At 42.3% G+C, this 21,274-nt stretch overlaps 1 protein-coding gene across 3 annotated transcripts in view; it reads right to left on the bottom strand.

Moving 5' to 3' along the window:
• Nucleotides 1-21,274, bottom strand: part of TNFAIP8 (TNF alpha induced protein 8) — a 71,359-nt gene that overhangs the window by 28,540 nt on the left and 21,545 nt on the right. The window contains exon 1 of one of the 3 annotated variants that reach the window (XM_053288597.1): nt 6,199-6,208. The exons of 1 other annotated variant lie outside the window; for it this stretch is intronic. In XM_053288597.1, coding sequence (XP_053144572.1) covers nt 6,199-6,208 — 10 coding nt within the window. Of the gene's footprint in view, nt 1-5,342; nt 5,441-6,198; nt 6,209-21,274 lie in introns of those variants that run through there. One more of the 3 variants, XM_053288596.1, reaches the window with a different exon arrangement.

Here is a 21,274-nt window from a genome sequence, read left to right as displayed (position 1 = left end):
AGATGCTGAAAGGCTTCATCTCATACTGCGCAGGAGGAGGCAATGGTAAACCTCACCTTTATTCTACCAAAAGAATAAAGACCACATGGCTTTGTGGTCACCAGGAGTCAACACTGACTCGATGGCACACTTTACCTTACCTTACCTTACCTTACCTTACCTTACCTTACCTTACCTTACCTAAGAACTATTAATAACAACTATTTTCAATGAAAGGAACACTCGTGTTTCAGTTGCTTGCATATGCTTTGTGTTTCAGTTGCCATTTCTGCAAGCAGCAGAGACAATATTCCGCCTGAGTTGTAACCCTATGCCACAACACAGCTTTGTGCAGCCTGTAAAAAACAATGCGGTATATTTCAGGTCTAATCAACTAAAAATTATTCTAACCAAGAAGGCAATTTTCACACTCCTTATGAACTCTACTTCTTCAAGAAGCAAAATTTGAGAATACATTATATTTATGTATATTGTGCCATCCATGTCATGTACATACATTGTACTTTCTAACAAATGACAACACAGGTCTCTATCCCGAGGGGCTCACAAGCTAGAAAAAGACACTAAGAAGACAACAGGGCAGGCAGAAGAGACAGGGTAAACAGGTGATGAATATGCAATTCTTTAATATTTAGCTGCAATAGGGTATGGGAACTGGGTGTGTCAAAGGTTTCACAGAAAAGGTGGGTTTTGAGGAAGGATTTGAAAAAAGAAGCAACACGCAGGTGCTCTGGGAAGCAATTACAGGTATAAAGGGAAGCAAGTTAGAAACAATAGTCATTTGAGACCTACAGGCTGCAGGATGGGGGGAGAGCTGGATTTGTGGTAGCAATAATAATAATAATAATAATAATTCGATTTCTATACCGCCCTTCCAAAAATGGCTCAGGGCGGTTTACATAGAGAAATAATAAATAAATAAGATGGATCCCTGTCCCCAAAGGGCTCACAATCTAAAAGAAACATAAGACAGACACCAACAACAGTCACTGGAAGTACTGTGCTGGGGGTGGAGAGGGCCAGTTACTCTCCCCCTTCTAAATAAAGAGAATCACCATGGTAAAAGGTGCCTCTTTGCCAAGTTAGCAAGCATGACTTGTCCCCTTAGCTAAGCAGGACCTATACCTATAAATAATTTGTCAAATAAAATTTAAATTAACATTTATGGTAAAAATATAAACATATTTATTTTGGATCAATACGAGGATCAGTACGAGGATATGAGGGCTTGAGCATATATGAATAGAAGACTAGATGTGTGAGCACTGTAAGATATTCCCCTTAAAGGATGGAGCTGCTCTGGGAAGAGCATCTAGGGTCCAAGTTCCATCCCTGGCATCTCCAAGATAGGGCTGGAAGAGAGTCCTGCCTGCAACCCTGGAGAAGCTGCTGCCAGTCTCTGAAAACAATACTAAACTAGATAGACCAATGGTCTGATTCAGTATATGGCAGCTTCCTATGTTCCTATGATGGTGGATTTGGATAAGTGAATGTCACAGGCAGGAGAGAAATAGGATACAGGAGGGGCTGAGATGCCATAACTGATAAGAACACAAGAAAAATCCTGCTGGATTTTTTCCAGCAGGAAAAATCTAAGGCTCATCCAGTCCAGCTTCCTGCTTTATGCAAAAGGTTCACTCAGGAAGATCACAAGGGTGATCAAGACTACCCCTTCCCTTGCTGGTCCCTAGTACCCGTGTTCAGGGGCATGCCACCTCTGATCCTGATGGAAGTATATAGCTAACAAGGCTAGTAGCCATTGATAGCCCTATCCTTCGTGAATTTATCTAATTTCTTTTAAAACTGTACAGATTGACCAACGAATATAACCATATCTGGTGGCAGCGAATTCCATAATTTAACTACACATTGTGTAAATAAATGAATGACCAGAAAGGTGAGAAATTATCAGTGTGAACTAGAATTTTTGTTGAGAGGGCAGGAGGGCCATATTTTCATAATATTATAGGGAAAGCAAAATGATCACAGACTGGGTAACGGAATAAAGGAGAAAGGGGAGTCAAGGCCTCAGGCCTGTTCAAGGTGAATGGTGACCATGTCAGTGGCTAAAAAGAAAGTACAAGGATATGAGGGCTTGGGCAAAATGATGAAAATTTTGTTTTCATGATATTTAGTTTAGTTGTGCTGTATATTTGCCCAATGCAGTGGATACCTATAAATAATTTGTCAAATAAAATTTAAATTAACATTTATTGTAAAAATATAAACATATTTATTTTGGATCAATATCCAGAAGACATACTGTGGTTTAGAAGATTACATTAAAAGCTGAATTCTTATAATGTATACAATATTTAAAACTATATTCATGCTTATTTATATATCGTGAACCTATTCTACTTCAAGGGCTCTGAAGCAGTTTACAAGACAATTAATACAGGTGGCCCTCGTTATATGAGGCTCTGATATCCGTGGTTCCACATATCCACGGTTGGGCTACCGACTACCGACCTCGGTATACGTAGATTTTAAAAGGCTAATTTTCATGTATCCGCAATTTCAGGGTGGCTAGAAATGACCTCGGAGGTCATTTCCAGCCACCATTATGCGACACAGAACCATTTTGTGGCTCTTCCTTGAAAAAAAAGTTTTTACCATGGTTTTTTGTGGAAAACCCCCCAAAAATTGGGGTTGGGAGATGGGGGGCGCTGCTGGATAGCTTTAGACCTGCAGAGCATGGTACGGCACTTTCTCTGATTTCTGCCATTTTTAGCCTCTTATGCCCTGCAGAAACCTAACCCCCCAATTGCCACTGACTGAATGCCTCATTACCCATGGTTTCATTTTCTGGGGAAGTTGGCAGGAAACTGAACTCCCGCACATAATGGGGTCCACCTATACAGAGAGGGTGTTCACACCACACAAGCTGCATGGGTTAACCCAGGTAGCTCATGTCATCCGCAGAACTAGGACCCCCCACCCCCCCTGGTCCCGGCTCCAGACTGCTCCAGACCTGAGCACCCAGCTTCTGTTCCACCGAGGTAGAACAAAAAACCACCGTTCATCCCACATTGGTAGGCAGTCGTGTACACAATTGCCCTGGGTAGCTGGACTCTGAACAGCCAGCCATTTTAGGCAGTGAGTGGAGGCGGGGTGGGTGGGAATTAGTGGCTACGCTGAGCAGACTGGCTGCAATACCAAGAGCAGCCGCTCAGCTACTTGCATGTTACATTCTAGGTCCCTGGAGGACCCAGGTTCAAATTCCCATTCAGCCATTAAACTCATTGGGTTACCTTGGGTCAGTCACTCACTCTCAGCCTAAGCTACCTTACAGGCTCATTGTGGGATACATAAGAGGAAGGCCATGTACACTATTCTGAGCCCCTTGGAAGCAGGGCAGAATACAAGGGTCTTACATAAATAAAAAGCCATAAAGTAACTTAGGCTATGCACTGGACACTTTGCAATCATTTCCAAGTAAGCACACACCAAATTGTCCTGAACATCCCTGAAAGTTACTGACAGTTAACTAATTTCAAACTGAATTGTGGCTCTGGATATACTTCTTCCACAATATATAGTTTGATTTTATCATTAATTTCCTTCCTTTCAACTGAATTTTCATCTTAGGATATAAACTCAACAGGACTAATGAAAAAATCACAATATATAGTTTTATTCAGCTAAATATTTTAAATAGATTTAAATATTCCTAAATATATGTAAATATTATTTTAAATATACCTTAGCTTTTCCCTCTCCCAAATAAAAAACATGAAATAATGATACGATAGCTTAATTATAAACACAGATGCAACATTTAACACACAATGTCAATGGCACAAGACCAAAAATTATTCCTCTCCTTCATTACCCTTTCAAAAGAACTACATACACAACCTCTCCTCAAACAGCAGTTACTTTGTTGTTGTTTCACAATTGGGTTTTACACAAAATTTAAGCATACTTGGCACTCCAAATGTCAACAGAAGTAAAATAATGTGTGCAAAATTATTTCATCTCCCATAACAAGGAGACAGATACAACTGGAATGTTTTGTTTTAAGTGAAGTTGCACATCAAATGAAAGCCACTTTTAGAAGGTTTTCCTCTAAGCCTTGTGCCATGTCATGACATGCATGCTGCTTGCTCATCTATTCATACAAAAGGTCTGGAATGTGCATGCTGCCAGAGGAATGCAGTACTCAGGAGCTGCCATAAGAGAAAGGTTTAGTGCAGCTTACAATCGATCATTGGATTTGGGTTCACTTGTATCCCTTTGTCTGAAGAGGAAAAGGAAGCATGTGGAGCTCTCAGCAGATATTGGTTATATCAGTGATATAACCAATATGTGGGTATCATTAATTGGATATACTGCATTTAGTACATTTAGCTAAGCAGTGGTTATATGTGCATCAAGAAAAAATTGTTCTTGTCCTCATCTGGATTGATCTACAATGAAAACATTCACACGGCATGGACTGTAGATAAAGACACTGGAGAAGCTTTCTGCAGTATTTTGAGAAGTGTCCTAGTTTGCTACCAAACCAATGGTCTGAACTGTATAATTTATATCAACCATTATTCAATTCCAACTTATCTGCCTTCTTTAAGAGAATGTGAAAGGTTAGGAAATTCCAGTCATTTAAAATATACTCACATTTTCTAAGCTACCCTTCCCACCCACTCCCTTTACTATACCTTTGGTTCAAATGGTTTTTCATTTAAGTTTCAGAAAGCCGTTTTAAAAAAACAAAAAACTTTCCTTCACCAGACAACACTCGCCTCCCACTAACCCTTTCATCCTAATTCACACTAATAATAAATCTAGGGGCATTTCCAGTTTCTCTCTACATGTTCTTCACAATGGGAGAGCAAATGAAATAGTTTGCTAATGTTCCTACAAGCCTTGTTCATTGCTATTTACTTAAGAAAGAATATACATCAAGCAGTATGTACTTACACTGGGTGGGTGGGGGGCATTCCTTCCTAAAATAACGATCTTTCAGTTCTCTGTATTACACAACTTCCTTTTACAAAGGGACTGTGCATATAAATCTTTTTAAAAACCCATATATCTTCCCCTTTCAAGCCACCACTGCTTGCAAGCAAACAAATATCCAGTCCGTTCATCATTAATACTTTCTGTAGTATTTATTTACCATACATCCTTAGTATCAAGGTTTTAGTGGCTGCACTTCCAGTGAAATCTGAAGAGCAGTCTTCAAATGCCTTTGCTTTCTCCCCTCCCCTTCAAGTAGTTCAGTGCTCCAGTGAGCACAAGTCTCTATTCATCAACTTATATTGCTGCCAGAAGCAGCTCTGAAGCCAACCCAAACTTTTCAATACAGAAAAATTCCCTAAATGTGATAGAAGTCCTACCTTCTTTAGGTTCATCTGCTTCAGAGCTCATGGTGTGAGACTAAATATCTTGAGAGTACAGCTGACGTGCGTGTCTGAGAGGCTGCAAGTCAACTTCTCAAGAAAAAAAGAAAAGAGGGGGCTGAGATTATGGGAGGAAAAGTTCTGTGAAGTCAACGAATCATAGCTCAGCTGCACTAAAAGATTCCGCCTCTTTTTGAATGGCATCTAAGCCACTGTCTGGAAAGGAACACCTTTAAAGACACCCATATTATTTGCCAGAAGTTGCAGTTTATACATTCTGTTCCCTTATTTCAGCTTTTGAAATCAGGATGTTTTGCTTGGTACAGCCTGTCAAACTGTATGCGTGTCAGAGAGAGAAAGAGAGCACACACACAAGATGAAAAAGGAGTCAGAGACAGAAGGCAGCAGAAAAGCTATCCAGTTTTAACAGTCTTAACTAGGCTGCCAAGCAGCATGGGCCTACAGCCTGTTTTAGAGCTAAAATAGCATTTTCATCGACTAGGAATGAGCTTTGTTTGTAGCAACGGAGACTAGATTGTCTTACAGAGAAAAGAGTAAGGCAGTAAAATGACTGCTGGAAGCAACAAAACCCATTGGATTTTGTTTGAACACTCAGTACAATTTTGCTTTGTTTTTTCCACATCATTAATTTTAAGTTTTGGGCTATGAATTTATATTGGTTCATAAAAGGAGCCATTTCTCCTGGGTGGAACATTTTTGTCCCTATTCTCATTACCTGTGCCCAGGTATTCTGTTAAAACACAAGTTTAGGCTCAAATCAGACATCACACCAAGCCATGGTTTGAGCTTCAGAATGTACAACAGCCACACCACGAATTACAGCAGCAACCACCTGCTTTCATGTCTTGACCTCCCAGTATCCTGCAGTGTTGATTCCAACTCCATGGGACAGACCGGTCTTCTAACTAGGGTTGTGATATGGCTTATCACAAACTACGGTCTGAGGACCAATTTTAAACCATGTTATCAAAAGCTGGCTTGCATTGCCAGCTGACTGAATTGAAAAAGGCTGCATTCACACTTTCACTTTTCCTGCAGTTAACCCTGACCGGAGTTAAGATTCCAATTCGTGCCGCAGGTTAGCCTAACTGGAATGGAAGGAGAGTAGAGCACCTCCCTGCCGCTCGGTCTACCAGCCCGATCCCAGTCAGCTCAGCAGCCAGAATGTGGGCAAAACATCACCACGTCAGCTGCTCGGCTGTGATTGGCTACAATCTCCAGTGGGGCGTGCCAAGCGCAATTATGCATTTTCAGAGCTCTCCACCCACAGCTGGATAAGCACATTGAGAGCGCTTTAAATGTCCTTCAATACCAGCACTGCTTCAGTCAGCCATGGCACTGCCCCCCCCAAGTGGCCCCACACCCCAGAAGCACCACACCAATTTGGGGAGGGGCTGGAGGGATCCCGCTTCCAGTGCCAGAGAGTAGGGAAAACCCACATTTGCTAGAATGGGATATGTAGATGGGGGAGGGCAAAGAATGCGGGGGGGGGAGGGTCTGCCCAACATGACCAGGGAAGATGTCGTAAGGGGAGACCCCACAGAGCAGTCCATCCAGACCCATCACAAAGCCGATGCAAGCAGCTTGCTGTCCAGTAGGCTCATACTCTCATGAAAGGACCAGTCTACTGGGGATATGGCTGTGCCCACTAAGGCACTATCCCCACTCACAGACTGTGCGCTCATGATCTGAACCACCCACTTAACCACCAGGGAACCCAGGGGGCCCTGCTCTGGTGGGGCCCCTGACTATCTTTGTTGTAAGATAGAAAAAAATAACCCCAACTTCCCTCTTCCCAAATCCCTCTGCAGCCTTGCACGTACTCCAGAGGACATCCCCACACCCTATGTGCCATGGCCAGGCTGCGCATACAGTCGTGGGGTGGGCCAACAGGAAATTACATTTGCTCAAGTTATTAAAATCCCAGGTCCGGTCCATCTGTGCGCCATATGCAAATAAGCAGGTGTGGGAAATTGCAGGAGAGGGCACTTTTCTCTGCTCCCCCAACGCCGGGGCAGCTGGGTTGACAGCAGAAGCCACAGGTGCGGATTGCCAGGCAGGGGGCTTGTTTCGAAGGCACCAGGATCAGGAAAGGAGTCTTGGAGATACACCTGGCCATTACTTCCCAACACACAGCTCTACTTGGAGCAACTATGGCCTGACACTCTCGTGAACAAGCATAGTCCACTTGGGCTTGGGTAGCCATTCTCATCACAGAGGAAATATCGCTCCAAAAACTGGAGCGATTCTTATCCCACTGGCCTTGCTCATGGGTAAGCCAGGATTGTAAACATACACACTGGGAAGTGTGTCTATTTGTGAAAAATAGAGATCAGCTCCCCCCCACAAAAAACACCTTCCCCACACTCTTCCCCTGTGCGGATCTGTAAGCACCCAGAGGGCATCTAAACACCCCCCTTTCCCTTGCACTGGTGCATGCCCAGTTTTGGTGGAGGGGTGGGCTTTCCCACCTATTCAGAACTCCCTGTTCCTGGTCTGCCCTCCCACCATATGCAGATGTTCAGGTGTGGGGATGGACAGGAGAGGGGAGCCCTCATTCTCTAGACATCACCAGAGAGTGAGGTGGCTGTTGTGAGACACTGGCAAAGGTACATGTGTATACATGGACGTGCAAGCAGGCATGTGGCACAGTATTGCAGCAGCCGGTCCCCAAGACTAGGAATATGTTCCCAAGGATAGCACTCCCCGCGGCAACACGAGTATCATCTCATACATTTTGCATTTGTGCCCCACAGGCAGTTCTTCTCATGAGGAAAACTATGGGAGCAAATATTCCCACCTGGAGAAGGGGTTGGGTCCTCCTTCCCTGTCAGCCGTATTTTTCACACCTTTTCTGTGTGAAAAATAGAACTTGGCTGCTTCTGGTTCCCGGCTTGGGTATGCCCTTTGGCTTCCCCCTGCTTGTGCTGCCATTTGGAGTGTTTGTGCTAGCAGACATCCATGACTGTTGCCCCCACACGGCTGTGTGGCTTGACAGGCTGGCCAGTCCAGGATGGGGCGTGTCGGCATCCCTGTTGCCTGGCTGCTCCATAGCTGCACATAGGCTACTCCATAGGCTGATAGAAGGGGTGTGGCTGATTCTCTGAGCAGCTGCCAGCAAGAAGTGCCAAAAGCATGCAGCAGACGCATCCTTGGGTGGGTCTGCACAGCTGCCTCTTTGATTTGGGGTTGGAAATGGGCGCTAAAGCACAGTTATGGCTGAGTCTGAATTTGGGCATACTCCTTTGGCGGCAAAACCACAGTTGTTGGCAAAGCTTAGAGAAAACTTTGGGTTCCAATGGGAGTTTTGCAGGGCAAACTGGAATTAAGCTTAGACCCTTAACCGCAGTTTTGTGCATTCAGGCATACTACAGCTACATCCTCTGACAGCTTTAACTGCAGTTAAAGTGTATATGTGAACTGGCCCAAACTGTGGTTTGCAAACATCACACCAAGTTTCCTTCACTATGGCTTACTGTTATGCCTGAATTTAATTTACTATTGCATGGCTCTATTTATGGAATATCAGAAATAGGAACCGTGACATAGTTCAACACTAGCCTGTAGTATAGTACATTACACTTTTTACTTTGATGTTTGTTCTCTCATGTGATCATTCAGTTCCCCCCCGCCCACAAGATGAGATGAATACAGTGGTCCACATTCTCTGCAGCTTTATAAAGGAAAGGCTTGCCACGCAGACCAGTGTGTAGGGAGGGGGAAAGGGGGACTATTTTCTCTCTTCCTCACCTGCAAAAGCCTGCAAGAATTATGTCAGAGGATCACTCAGCTCTTGGGGACATATTTATGGGAACAAAAATGAAGTTTGAGGGGAGGGGAGGGGAGCAAAATTCAGTTCTCCATTTCCCTCCCTGCATGCTGGGCTGTGCATCAAGCCTGAAGCGCAGCTGGTGTTCTGGCTACCTGTGAGGATGGAACTCTTGCTCCATCCTCGTAACACTCTGGACAATGCAGACCATGGTTTTTACTGTTCAGATTCTAAGATTAGTACCAAAACTCCAATGCTGAGTAATTTCCTTCAGCAAAAACAACTCCTCAAAAGTCTATGTGCTTTCTCTGATATTAATACACTTCTGTAAAGGGGTTTCTTGGCAGTCTGAGCTAAAGAGGTATAATAAAAACAGTAATCTGAGGTACGATAAAATGATTAGATTACAGTATGTACATGAAATAGCGACTATGTCTGTACATCAACGATGACCAAGCGATGCTAGGCAATGTTGGATCATTACTTCAACTTTTTTTTAAAAATGTAACAGCAGCCTGTTTTGACAGATGCATGACTGTGGTGGTGCAAAGACCTACAGAAATTGCTCCATAATGGTCAACTAAAATGTATGGGCTCTCTCACAGAGGTACTGTTTACACAAACCAAAGTAGCTTTTGTGTCAAAATCAGGCCATGAGATAGGTGGTAATTAGGCCCCTCTTGAAGAAGCTGTGCTGGACCTCAAGAGCTCTAATAACTAATTGGTCAGTTGTTAATCTCTTCTTGAAGGTGCTCAAGTGGTTGGTGGTGGCTTAACTCCAGACATTCCTGGTTGACATTTATTTAGACCCATATCAATCCAACTTTAAACCTGGTTGGGGTGGGGAGCTACTTGGGTCACTCTCTTCAATAACCTATACTGGGAAATAGAGGCAGTTCTGGTTCTCAGGGGCTTTCGGCAATGTTGACCATAGTATCCTTCTTGACCATCTGTGCAGAAAGGAGAAGAAAGGCAAAATTCTTCAGTGGTTCTGCTTCTACCTTGTGAGGTCGTTCCAAGATGTGCTGCTGAAGGGTCTATGGGATTTGTGGCTTGCCGCAGCACAAGGTTGCTCCCCCCCCCCGCCCCCGCATGCCACTGAATGTCTACATGAAATTGACAGAGTTGGTTTGGAATGAAGTATCCTAAGATGACATTTAACTCCATTTCCTTTCTCCACGGGAACCAGGGGTGGGTGTGCTCAACCAGTATCTGCAGTTTGTAATGGGCTCTTATGAGGCCTAACAAACACAATGCAGACAAGATGGGAATTCTATTAGTGAAAAAGCCTGCCTGACCAGGATGGTGACTCTTTCTGAAGGAGTTGTACTCCCTTTGAAAGGGAAGTTTACAGCTTGGAGTATTTTTAGATCCAGCACAGTCATTGGATTTTAAAATATCCTCTGGGGCACAAAATGTCTATTACCAACTTCAGTTGGTGCTTCAGCTGTGATTCCAATCTGAAAGGAACAACTTTGTCCCAGCTATCCATCCTTTGATAACATCCCTATAAGATTACTGTAATGTGTTATACATGGGTCTGTCTTTGAAAATGTTTTTTAAACATTTAAACAGCTGGTTGCTATTGCAGAGAGACTGATAACATGGACCTTCCACAATGGACACGATTCACTAAACATCTGAAAATCTATACCGGGTTGCTGTATGTTTCTGAACACAAATAAAAGTTTTGACCTATAAAATCCCAAGATGTCTAGGGCAGGTATTTTAAGTACAACCTTCTGTCATTTAAATCATGGCAGACTATGATCACGATCAACTGAGGGCCTACCTTCAGAAGTTAGGAGGATGGCCACTGGAGACAGAGGACAAAATCCAGACTAAGTCCTATTGAAACTAATGGGACTTAAGTTAGTGATACTTATCTTACCTTATTGATTTCAGTGGTGCACTGCAATGAAGCACTGGTGCTTCATGACTAACTAGTCTGGATGTTGCCCAGAGCAGTTTCCGTTGTGGCATCTAATCTTTGGAAAACTCTACTCCCCCAGGCACTTACATGGCTTTCCTCTATGCACCAGTTGAAATGAATTATATTTTTCTGGGTGACTGCTGATTAAGTTTAATTACATTTCAGTATTACTTGTTTGTAATACTATCTGTTTGTTTTGAGTATTGTTTTCTTAATATGTTGACTGAATTTTTAAAAATAGTTTTGTGAACCATCTCTAATAATTTCATGGAGACTGTTAAGACTATAAATAGCTGAAATAATACAACTGAATACATACAAGTATTGCCTTCAAAGGATCCCCATTGGTTGCAAACTTGCCAGGTTATTCTGCACACTTTGTATTATTGTTGGGTAAACATAAGCCAAACAGATGTTTCAAGTTGGAGCAAATAAGCCAGGCCTTTCCTTGCAGAGCCTGCTTGAGAGGATCAACATTTTCTAACATAATCCAAGGTGCATTAGAGATAAACAGAATCATAAACAGCACTCTTTTCTTGAAGATCCCCATGTACTATACTTTGCCTAGGAACCGGTCTGGTTTCTACCTCCAGGGTCAGAGGCAGGATGCCTCTGAATACCAGTTGCAGAAGAGCAACACCAGGAGAGAGTACATGCCTTCCATCTCTTGCCTGTGGGCTTCCTAGAGGCATCTGATGGGCCACTGTGGGGAAAACAGGACACTGAAACAGATGGGCCTCGGGCTTGATTCAACAGAGCTTTTCTTCTGGTCTTATTGTCATTTTACTCTGTTCCAAAAATACCTATTAAGTCCTTCCAGATTTGTTTTCCAGTCCTAAGCACACAATGAAGTAACTCAGGGTCTTAGATTTCACAAGTTTATCCTTACCCTAAACTTTCTTTTTCTTTTCTGTTTTTAAGAGTCCCAGGCACTACAGCCTGATTTTAACTCAGGAAGCCAGGTACCTCTATGTTTTAAGTCTGTTTGTGCTGACTTGGTTTTTCTGTTGAGGATTCAGTGCCACTGCATAACCACGCCATTTTGATTGTGAACAGACTACCTTCTCTTAATTGTTCTTTGCACTTTTCCATTTGTGGCAATTGTCCTGGGGTCCCTTTCTATAAACTTACTCCACAACATTGCCTGCATATTTTGAGCATTCTAATAAGCTCAAAAGCTTGTTCACTGCATGAAATCTCAGTTTGTCCTAAACTGTTAGTTTCAATAGTTCAAGAGCATCACTGCTGCAAGTTGCCTGAAGTGTCTGCAAACACTCACATGCTTTTTGTTTGGATCTGGATGTTATTTGCTGTTGAGGACTTACTCCCTTTACTGTACTTTCTGTTTTGCCTATTATATTGGCAGAGACTTTAAACAGTGATTAGAGCTAACCAGAGTTCCTGCTTAACTCAGAATCTAAGACAGCTTAAAACCATGTTTCAGATTCTGGGTTAAAGTCAGAACCTTGGTTAGTTCAAAATCACTTTTAGCTGGTACATTGTCAGAAATGTTAACAGTGATTAAGAAGAGCTGGAGTGGTGAGACCATCTTCAAAGAAGCAGGAGGCACAGGTAATTGATTTTTAGACCATGATTTAGCAGCTCTGCAAGGCTTGTTGTTGAATTCAGCAATAAGACAAGCAGGATCAGAAATTTGTCCTTCATGCTACACCAACTGTTGATGAGTGCAGTATCAAATTTTAAAGTTAAATGTCAAGATATGGGCCAATGTAGATGTGTTGATAATAATTAATAGATAACGTTTTATGAACTACTGGGGAGAGAATGTTTAACTTTTAGGCAAGATCTTGATTATTGATAACAACACTTGTTCCAAGGATGAGACGGAAGTCCTTATAATGTGTGTTTGTGAGTGTTTGTGTTATTTGTGTTTGTCTTTTGATGTTGTCAAAATTCAATAAAAAGTATGTGCAAAAAAAAATTAAAGTTAAATATTTACAGTATTTTTTACTTTAACCACTGTTTTGTACAAGATAAGCTTGAGAGAAAAAGTAGTGAGGTTGTGTGTCCCTCACCAAAAGCTACTCTTAAGATTGCCATTTTCTATTTATTGCTAATATTAAACAGATATAAAATTAAAGTTTCATGAGAACAGTTGCATCTGACTTCAATTTACATCTCAGTTATGCAGCATTGCTAATATGACCACAGTGGGGAAACCAATGTAAATAAGCACAAATCTTATTTATACTTATACTTATACTTCAAGTCCTCACCACAGAATTTGCCTTCCAAATAGTCAGTTTACAAACTATTAATCTATTTAATATTTCATTGCTGCCAGGAAATGCAAACCTGCCAACTCATTCTGCACACTCCCAACAGTTAGAACCAGGTTTGTGTCATTGTTGGGTAGACATAAGCCAATTTTATTTATTTATTTATTTATATTTATCTGCCACCCCAAACCTGTGCGTCTGGGCAGTTTACAATTAAAATCATTTAAAACATCAGCTCTGTTAAAGTCATTTAAAACTCAGTATTAAACATTTCAAAACTATAAATCTAATTAAAAGCCTGGGTGAATAAATGTGTCTTCAGTAACTTTTTAAAAGTTGCCAGAGATGGGGAGGCTCTTATTTCAACAGGGAGTGCATGCCAAAGTCCAGGTGCAGCAGTGGAGAAGGCCCATTGCCAAGTAACTGCCAGATGAGTTGGCAGCAACCGCAGACGAACCTCTCCAGATGATCTTAACAGGGGGTGGGGCTCATGGCGAAGAAGACGTTCTCTTAAATACCCAGGGCCTAAGTGGTTTAGGGCTTTATAGGTAATAACCAGCACTGTGTATTTTGCCTGGAAAAGTAAGGGCAGCCAGTGTAGTTCTTGCAACACAGGAGTAATATGGTCTCTCTGAGATGACCCAGAGACCACTCTGGCCACCGCATTCTGGACCAACTGGAGTTTCCAGACTTTGTAAAAGGCAGCCCCACATAGCACACATTGCAGTAATCCAGTCTAGAGTTTACTAGTATATGTACCATTGTTTTGAGGTCATTCATCTCAAGAAATGCAGCTGGTGTATCCGCCGAAGCCGATAAAAAGCACCTCTGGCCACTGCCTCAACCTGGGATACCAGGGAGAGGTTCGGATCCAGAAGCACACTCAGACTGCGTATCTGTTCCTTCCGGGGGAGCGTGACCCCATCCAGAACTGGCAGATAAAAATTGTCTCCCAAGTTCTGACCAAGCACAATAAGTACCTCCGTCTTATCTGGATTGAGCTTCAGTTTGTTATCCCTCATCCAGCCCATTACTGCTTCCAGGCAATTACACAGATGATTTAAGTTAGGGCAAATAAGCCAAGCCAGTTTAGAGTAGACTTATTCACTACTTTTTGTGTTACATAAAATGACATCAAGGAAGTCGATCACTGCTTCTAACAGAGAAGTCTAATTAGTATTAACATTCTTTCACATTTGTTCTTCTGAGCCAGCACACCAGAATTCTCCAACAAGCTGTATCCTAGCAAAAAGCTATTTGTTAGCATCTATATTCATTCCCTCTATCATCATCCAGCAATTTTTCTTTAATCATCCACAATTGCAATACAGGTGGAACCTAATCATCAGAGGCCCTGACACCTATGGTTTCACATATCCATGATTGGGCCATGTGCACCTGACCTTGGTATATGCATGCCAAAAAAAGCATTAAAGTCTGCGTATCAGTGTTCCCTCTAACAGGGATTCCCAGATGTTACTGACTAAAACTCCCATAATCCTCAGGCAAAGGCTATTGCAGCTGCGGATGCTGAGAGTTGTAGTCAACATAATCTGGGAATACCTATTAGAGGGAACACTGCTGTGTAATGTAGGTAGCCGGAAATGATATTAGAGGTCATTTCCAGCCACCATATTGTTGCAAAGATCCATTTTGTGGCTCGTTTAAAACACAAATCTGATTTTTTTTTGCAGTAAATGCCAAAATTGGGGATTGGGGGGGGGCACTGCTGGACAGCTGGTAACCTGCAGAGCACAGGATGTAACACTATTTCTAACTATGCCTTTAAAATCTAATTTTTTTCCTCCAGGAACCTAAACCACCAATTCCCATTCACTCATTGTCTTGTTATCCACGTTTCCAGTTAAGAACAGAACCCCAGCGGATAACAAGGTCCATCTATAAAAGGGTTCAGATTTGTCGTCTGTTAAGTACATGCTTTTGAGCATTCCCATATATAATAGTAAGTCTATCATGTTTATGCCACATGGATTCTGCAGCAGCAAGGCATGCATTTGCTTTTCCCATCCAGGACTCCTGATGTGGGACAGAGTAAGATTCTTTCAGATCACTTTGAATCTGATATATAGTTCTGAATGTGAACACTAGCTTTCATTCTTATCTCTGATCTTCAAAGATAAGCTATTACAACACACTGTGCATCTTTTCTCCAACTCAGATGCCTGCAGTGTTCCCTCTAAGCCTAAAGGTGTGCGGATGTGCGCACACTCGAGTTTTTTTTTTAATGTCCACACATATTTTAGATCCTGCTCAGGTTAAGGCCCCACTCTGAATGCATGTGCGCACACACTGCCTTGATACCGCCTCTCAGAACAAAACTCATTCTGCACACAGATGAAATAAATTAGAAAGAACACTGGATGCCTGCACTGCTAATTTAGATGATTTGGGGGGTGGGTGGGAAGAGATTGATACCGTCCTGCAGTAGCAGCCACTGGCAAGTCAATCCCTTTCTTCTGATGGTCCACCAGGTTCCTATTCCTGAAGAGGAAACACAGATGTTTGTGTGTGGTGTATTCAGGGTGCTGCTGCTAGCTACACTGGGGACCCCTCAAAAACCTGATAAGGCTCTAGAGTTATGAAACTTCTGTGTTAAAAACAAGTTACTTTTAAGAAGCGATCTTCACATCAGAATTAGGATTCTGACATAACCTCCTAAGCAAGTGCAAATAAGTTTGCATTTGTCATACATGTATTTGAAACAGGTCAACTAAATTGCCTCTGACACATAGGAGACTGCTAATGGAAGCTAGAATCCAAGAGTGCTACTTTTCACTAGACCAAGGGCTTGAAATAATTCACAGAGATTTTAAAAAAGGTTCTTCTTTAAGCAAAAACAACATTTATATACCGCTTTTCAGCAAAGATTTCCAAAGCAGTTTACATAGAGAAATAATAAATAAAATGGATCCCTGTTCCCAAAGGGCTCACAATCCAAAAGGCAATGTAAGATAGACACCAGCAACAGTCACTGGAAGTACTGTTCTGGGGGTGGATAGGGCCAGTTTACTCTCCCCCTGCTGAATAAAGGGAATCACCGCATTAAAAAGCTGCCTCTTTGCCCAGTTAGCAGGGGTTTAAATAGATGTCTCTTTCGTCCCCTGCATGTCATATTAAAAGCTTCTCTTGTTTCATATGATTTGTATTAAGCAGTAGCATCTCTTTATGTATCCTGGCTGAAACTAGATTGCATTAACTGCTGTGACCATTGTAATCCAATTCTCCCACCCACCCCGACACATATATAACTCAATAGACTTGGGCTCCAATTTAAAAAGTGGGAACTAACCAAAATGACAAACCGACCAAGTCCAGGAGCTTTCCCAGACAGTAGGCTTTACTGCAAGTTTGAAGTTGCCCCCGCCCCACAAACTGACACAAAAAGTGGGTTTTATTAGATCAGATATAAATTGGGCCACACTCCAATGCACAATGAAAAACCTGAATTGTGTGTGAAGTGCTCCCTGAGAGCTCATAGGGATTTCAGGGTAAATTTGGCCAATATGTGAACTCACAGCTCCATTACAGAGGAGATCAGTGTTCCCTCTAACAGGGATTCCCAGATGATGTTGACTACAACTCCCAGAGTCCCCAACCAAAGACCACTGCAGCTGGGGATGCTGAGAGTTGTAGTGAACAACATCTGGGAATCCTTGTTAGATGGGACAGTGGAGGAGATGTGAACTAAAAGCTGGGTGTGAAAAACATACTGGTTTTGCCTCAAGACAGCTGTATACAAAAGCCACTAGGTGGCACTGCATCACTATTAAATAAGGTCGTTTTGCACAGCTCTTTTGAGAAACAGATTTACTTTTGGTACACAACAAAGAAAACTACAGAGCTCTGCGGGCACCAGGAGCTGAAATCGACTTGACCGCATACTTTACACAACAGTGGTTCGAATCCTCGCTGGTACTATATCGGGCAGCACCAATATAGGAAGATGCTGAAAGGCATCATCTCATACTGTGTGGGAGGAGGCGATGGTAAAGCCCTCCTGTATTCTAGCAAAGAAAATTACAGGGCTATGTGGGTGCCAAGAGTTGAAATTGATGGCACATTTTACCTTTATCTTACACAACAACATACCAAATGGCACAGTTAGAGCAGGGGGGAGCTTGCCTAGGGAGCAAGAGGTTTCTGGTTCGAATCCCCTCTGGTATGTTTCCCAGACTATGGGAAACACCTTTATCGGGCAGCAGCAATATAGGAAGATGCTGTAAGGCCTCATCTCACACTGCACAGGAGATAGCAATGGTAAACTCCTCCTGTATTCTACCAAAGAAAACCACAGGGCTCTGTGGTCGCCAGGAGTCAGCACCAACTCGATGTCAAAACTTTACACACCAATCATTAGAATTAAGACTCTACCATAATTGTAGTTTTAGTCATGTCGGATTATAGGTTCTTTTTTTCCACCAAAAGGAAAAGAAGCTGGTTCTACTTTGAAGTTGCCTTCACAGAACAAGTACAGTATTTGTTTTTGAGGCCGTAGTCCAGTAGTAGAGCATCTGCTGGCATGCAGCAGGTCCAGGTTCAATCTCTGGCATCTTCTGAGATAGACTCGTGCCTGAAACCTTGGGGAGCTGCTGCCAGTCAGACCACACTGAGCTAGATGGACCATATCAGGTCCATGCATGACTCCAGATCAGGCAGTTTCTGATCTTCTTGGATATCACAAATTATAACACTTTGCTTTTCTCCAGCCTCCTCAGCATTTCAAGGAAAAGTCATTCATTTTCAATAAGGTTAATTATGAAGGCATCTACACCCATCTACAGTCATTAATAAAAATGTCACAATAACTGGCAACAAAAAGAGAATTTGCTCATTCAGATACACTTTTAAGAAAAAAGATCAGATCCAATTAAAGTGAGGACAGAATTTAATTCTTAATTACCACCGTCATACCTATAGTTTGAACTATTCAAAAATATTTGCTGATGTTTATAATTAATTTTGTCTCAACTCTGACAGTATCCAATATTCAACCCAATTTATATCAGCCCACTAAGTGCCATATCAGAGTTAAAAGCTCAGCAGCATACTAACCCAACATTATTTTGCAGGCATTATATTTGACCTCAGGATTCTTGTTTTTCTTGATCAAACCAGATTATTCCAATACCCATGTAACAAAGCTTATTCACAGTGCAAACAAAGATAACAAAAGCCTCAGTAGTGAACAAAATGCATTTGGTCAACAAAGAAATAAAAGTAACTTGTTTTGCTAGATATTTAGTCTCATAACTTCTTGTGGAATCTACCCTATAGTTTGTTTTTTAAACTTAGACCAGTCTTCAGTTTTGCAATGTAAGCACAATGTTATACAAATAATCTAACCCTTTATCCAAATACATAGGAGTCTTCAAAGCAGTAACTCAATCTGAATAGATAACAAAGGTTGACAAAATATTAGCTAGTGATGGGAAGAACTCTAAAAATGGAAGTTTGACACTTTGTTTATGGAATTTATCTTCTCTTGCCTTCTATCCTCTTTGGCCTGAACTCAGATCATTAGCGTCTATCCCTGCTGAAAAATGGATTGGCTTCAGCCTTCTGAGAGCTCTCTCCATCAATGTCCCCTTTCTCAAAGTTATTGAGGTGGAAAACCACAATGAGAACTCCTTGCTGGAAGGGCCTCTGTGAAGTCCTGGATACCACTTCATATTTGCAGCCACATCCAGAGAAGCTGGGAACCACGTGAGATAGTTCCTGTAGTTCCAGGAATCCTCAGATGCTGTGACAACTACATGCAACAGCATCAAAAGTGCAGCCTCATCCCATCACTGGGACATGGGAAGTACAGTTACCACGATTTGTAATATTTCTGTATGTTGTTGTTAATATTTATTACAGTGCACAGGTCTCACACACCTCAGTCAGTAGCACACTGGGCGTCCTTGTTGTCCCCCTGCTTAATAGGTTTGGGGAAAAGGGAAACATTTCTTCTAGTCCAGTCCTAAAGGTAAAGTGTGCTGTCGGGTTGATTTCAACTCCGGGCGCCCTGTGGTCTTCTTTGGTAGAATACAAGAGGGGTTTACCATTGCCTCCTCCCGTGCACTATGAGATTATGCCTTTCAGCATCTTCCTATATCTCTGCTGCCCAATATAGTTCCAGTGGGGATTCAACCTAGCAACCTTCTGCTTGTTAGTCAAACATTTCCTCGCTGTGCCACTTAAGGTGACTAGTCTAGTCCAACTCCCAATGATATTATCAGGAATACAATGGGGCTTAGAGGCCTCTCCAATTTGAAATCTATTAAAAATTATGGATATCTAGCAGAAATCCATGAAACAGTTTCAAAACTGGAGACAGTTTACTTATACAAGGCTCAACAATTCCCAGGCTGCAGCATGCTGTGGTGCCTGTAAATTCAAGTGTGGCACTTGAGCCAAGCAATGGATGGATGTAGCCAGGAGGACGAGGGGCCAAGCAAGTTGACAAGTCCATCACCCATGGAGTGGAGGGCATTGCTGGGGAAGAGTGATGAGTGACCCTCCCCATGGAGATCTAGAAGCCAGAGCAATCTGACAACTAAATTTTTGGGTTGGCTCTTTAAGGCAAAGAAAATTCATCAAGGCCTGTGCAATTGGCCACAGATATTTAAAAAAATTAGTGGGGTCTCATTTATCTTCAGTTATACAAGACTTCTTGTAATTTACATTCACAATATCCCTCCCATCTCCAGTGCCAATGTTTTTGTTTATACAGAGTTGTACTATTTGCTAGTATTATGGGTGGTCCATGCCATTTTGACCATTAAGACTACATAGCATTAGACAAAACCAATACAAAATACAAAGTCATCTCAGTGGAGCTCAGCTGCACCAGTCTCTGAATTACTTTTGTGTCCACCATGAGCAAAAAATGGTGTGTGTGTGTGCGCAGGGGGACGACGACTGAGAAGGGTATTCACAATACTAGAATGCAGGTAAGGGCCAGAAGTAGCTTATGATGTTCTCAGAAACACATTGGCATAGGTTGGAGAGGAGCACATGTGACAAGAAAGAAATAGTCCTTCAATCTTGTCTATGTAGTTCAGATATGATTTTTATGGTGATTAGTCAACTTCATAAACAAGTCTATCAATTGCTACCAAGCATTATGGCTACATGCTACTTCAAGGTTCAGAGGCAATATGCTTGTTGCTGATGTGCAATGGTAAGGTAAACGTAAAGTGTGCTGTCAAGTCGATTTCGACTCCTGGTGACCAGAGCCCTGTGGTTTTCTTTTGGTAGAATACAGGAGGGGTTTACCATTGCCTCCTTCCACGCAGTAGGAGACGATGCCTTTCAGTATCTTCCTGTATTGCTGCTGCCCGATATAGGTGTTTCCCATGGTCTGGGGAACACACCAGCAGGAATTCAAACCAGCAATCTTCTGCTTGTTAGTCAAGCATTTCCCTGCTGTGCCACTTAAGGTGACCTGAGGTGCAATGGTAGGCGATGGGAATTGCCTTGATCTCCTGCTTGTGGCACTGCCCAAGACATTTGCTTGGCTCCTGTGGGAAACCAGATAATGGACTAGATAAGCCTTTCTCAGTGTAGAATGTGGAAGTAGAAAAGAGAGGTGGTTTTCTTAATCAAGTTGTTGCCCCCTCCCCAGCTTTACCACACTGCTACCTTTTGCAAAAACACACACAGACTTGGATGGGAGAGAAACCACCCATTCCTTCCTCTCCTGAGTGGAGAAAAGATACAGTTTATTTCCCTTCCCACTGGAATTTTTCAGGAGGCAGCTGCAAGAAGTTAGCATTTTCTGCAAAAACTTGATGTGCAGGACAAAACCCTCTCTCTTTTATTCTCTCATTATCCACGGAAGGAACTCTATGTGAAATTCATTTTGCTTCACAGGATGTCACAGAAAGTTCCAGTACCCCCCTTGCTGAGGCCACCTGCAAAATTCCATTGCAAATTGAACTACTGTACCCCCTTTTTTGCT

This window comes from Hemicordylus capensis, chromosome 2 (assembly GCF_027244095.1).
Source record: "Hemicordylus capensis ecotype Gifberg chromosome 2, rHemCap1.1.pri, whole genome shotgun sequence".
Lineage (NCBI taxonomy): Eukaryota > Metazoa > Chordata > Lepidosauria > Squamata > Cordylidae > Hemicordylus > Hemicordylus capensis.
The sequence above is the reverse complement of the archived record's forward strand: the minus strand, read 5'-3'. Positions and strand labels throughout refer to the sequence as shown.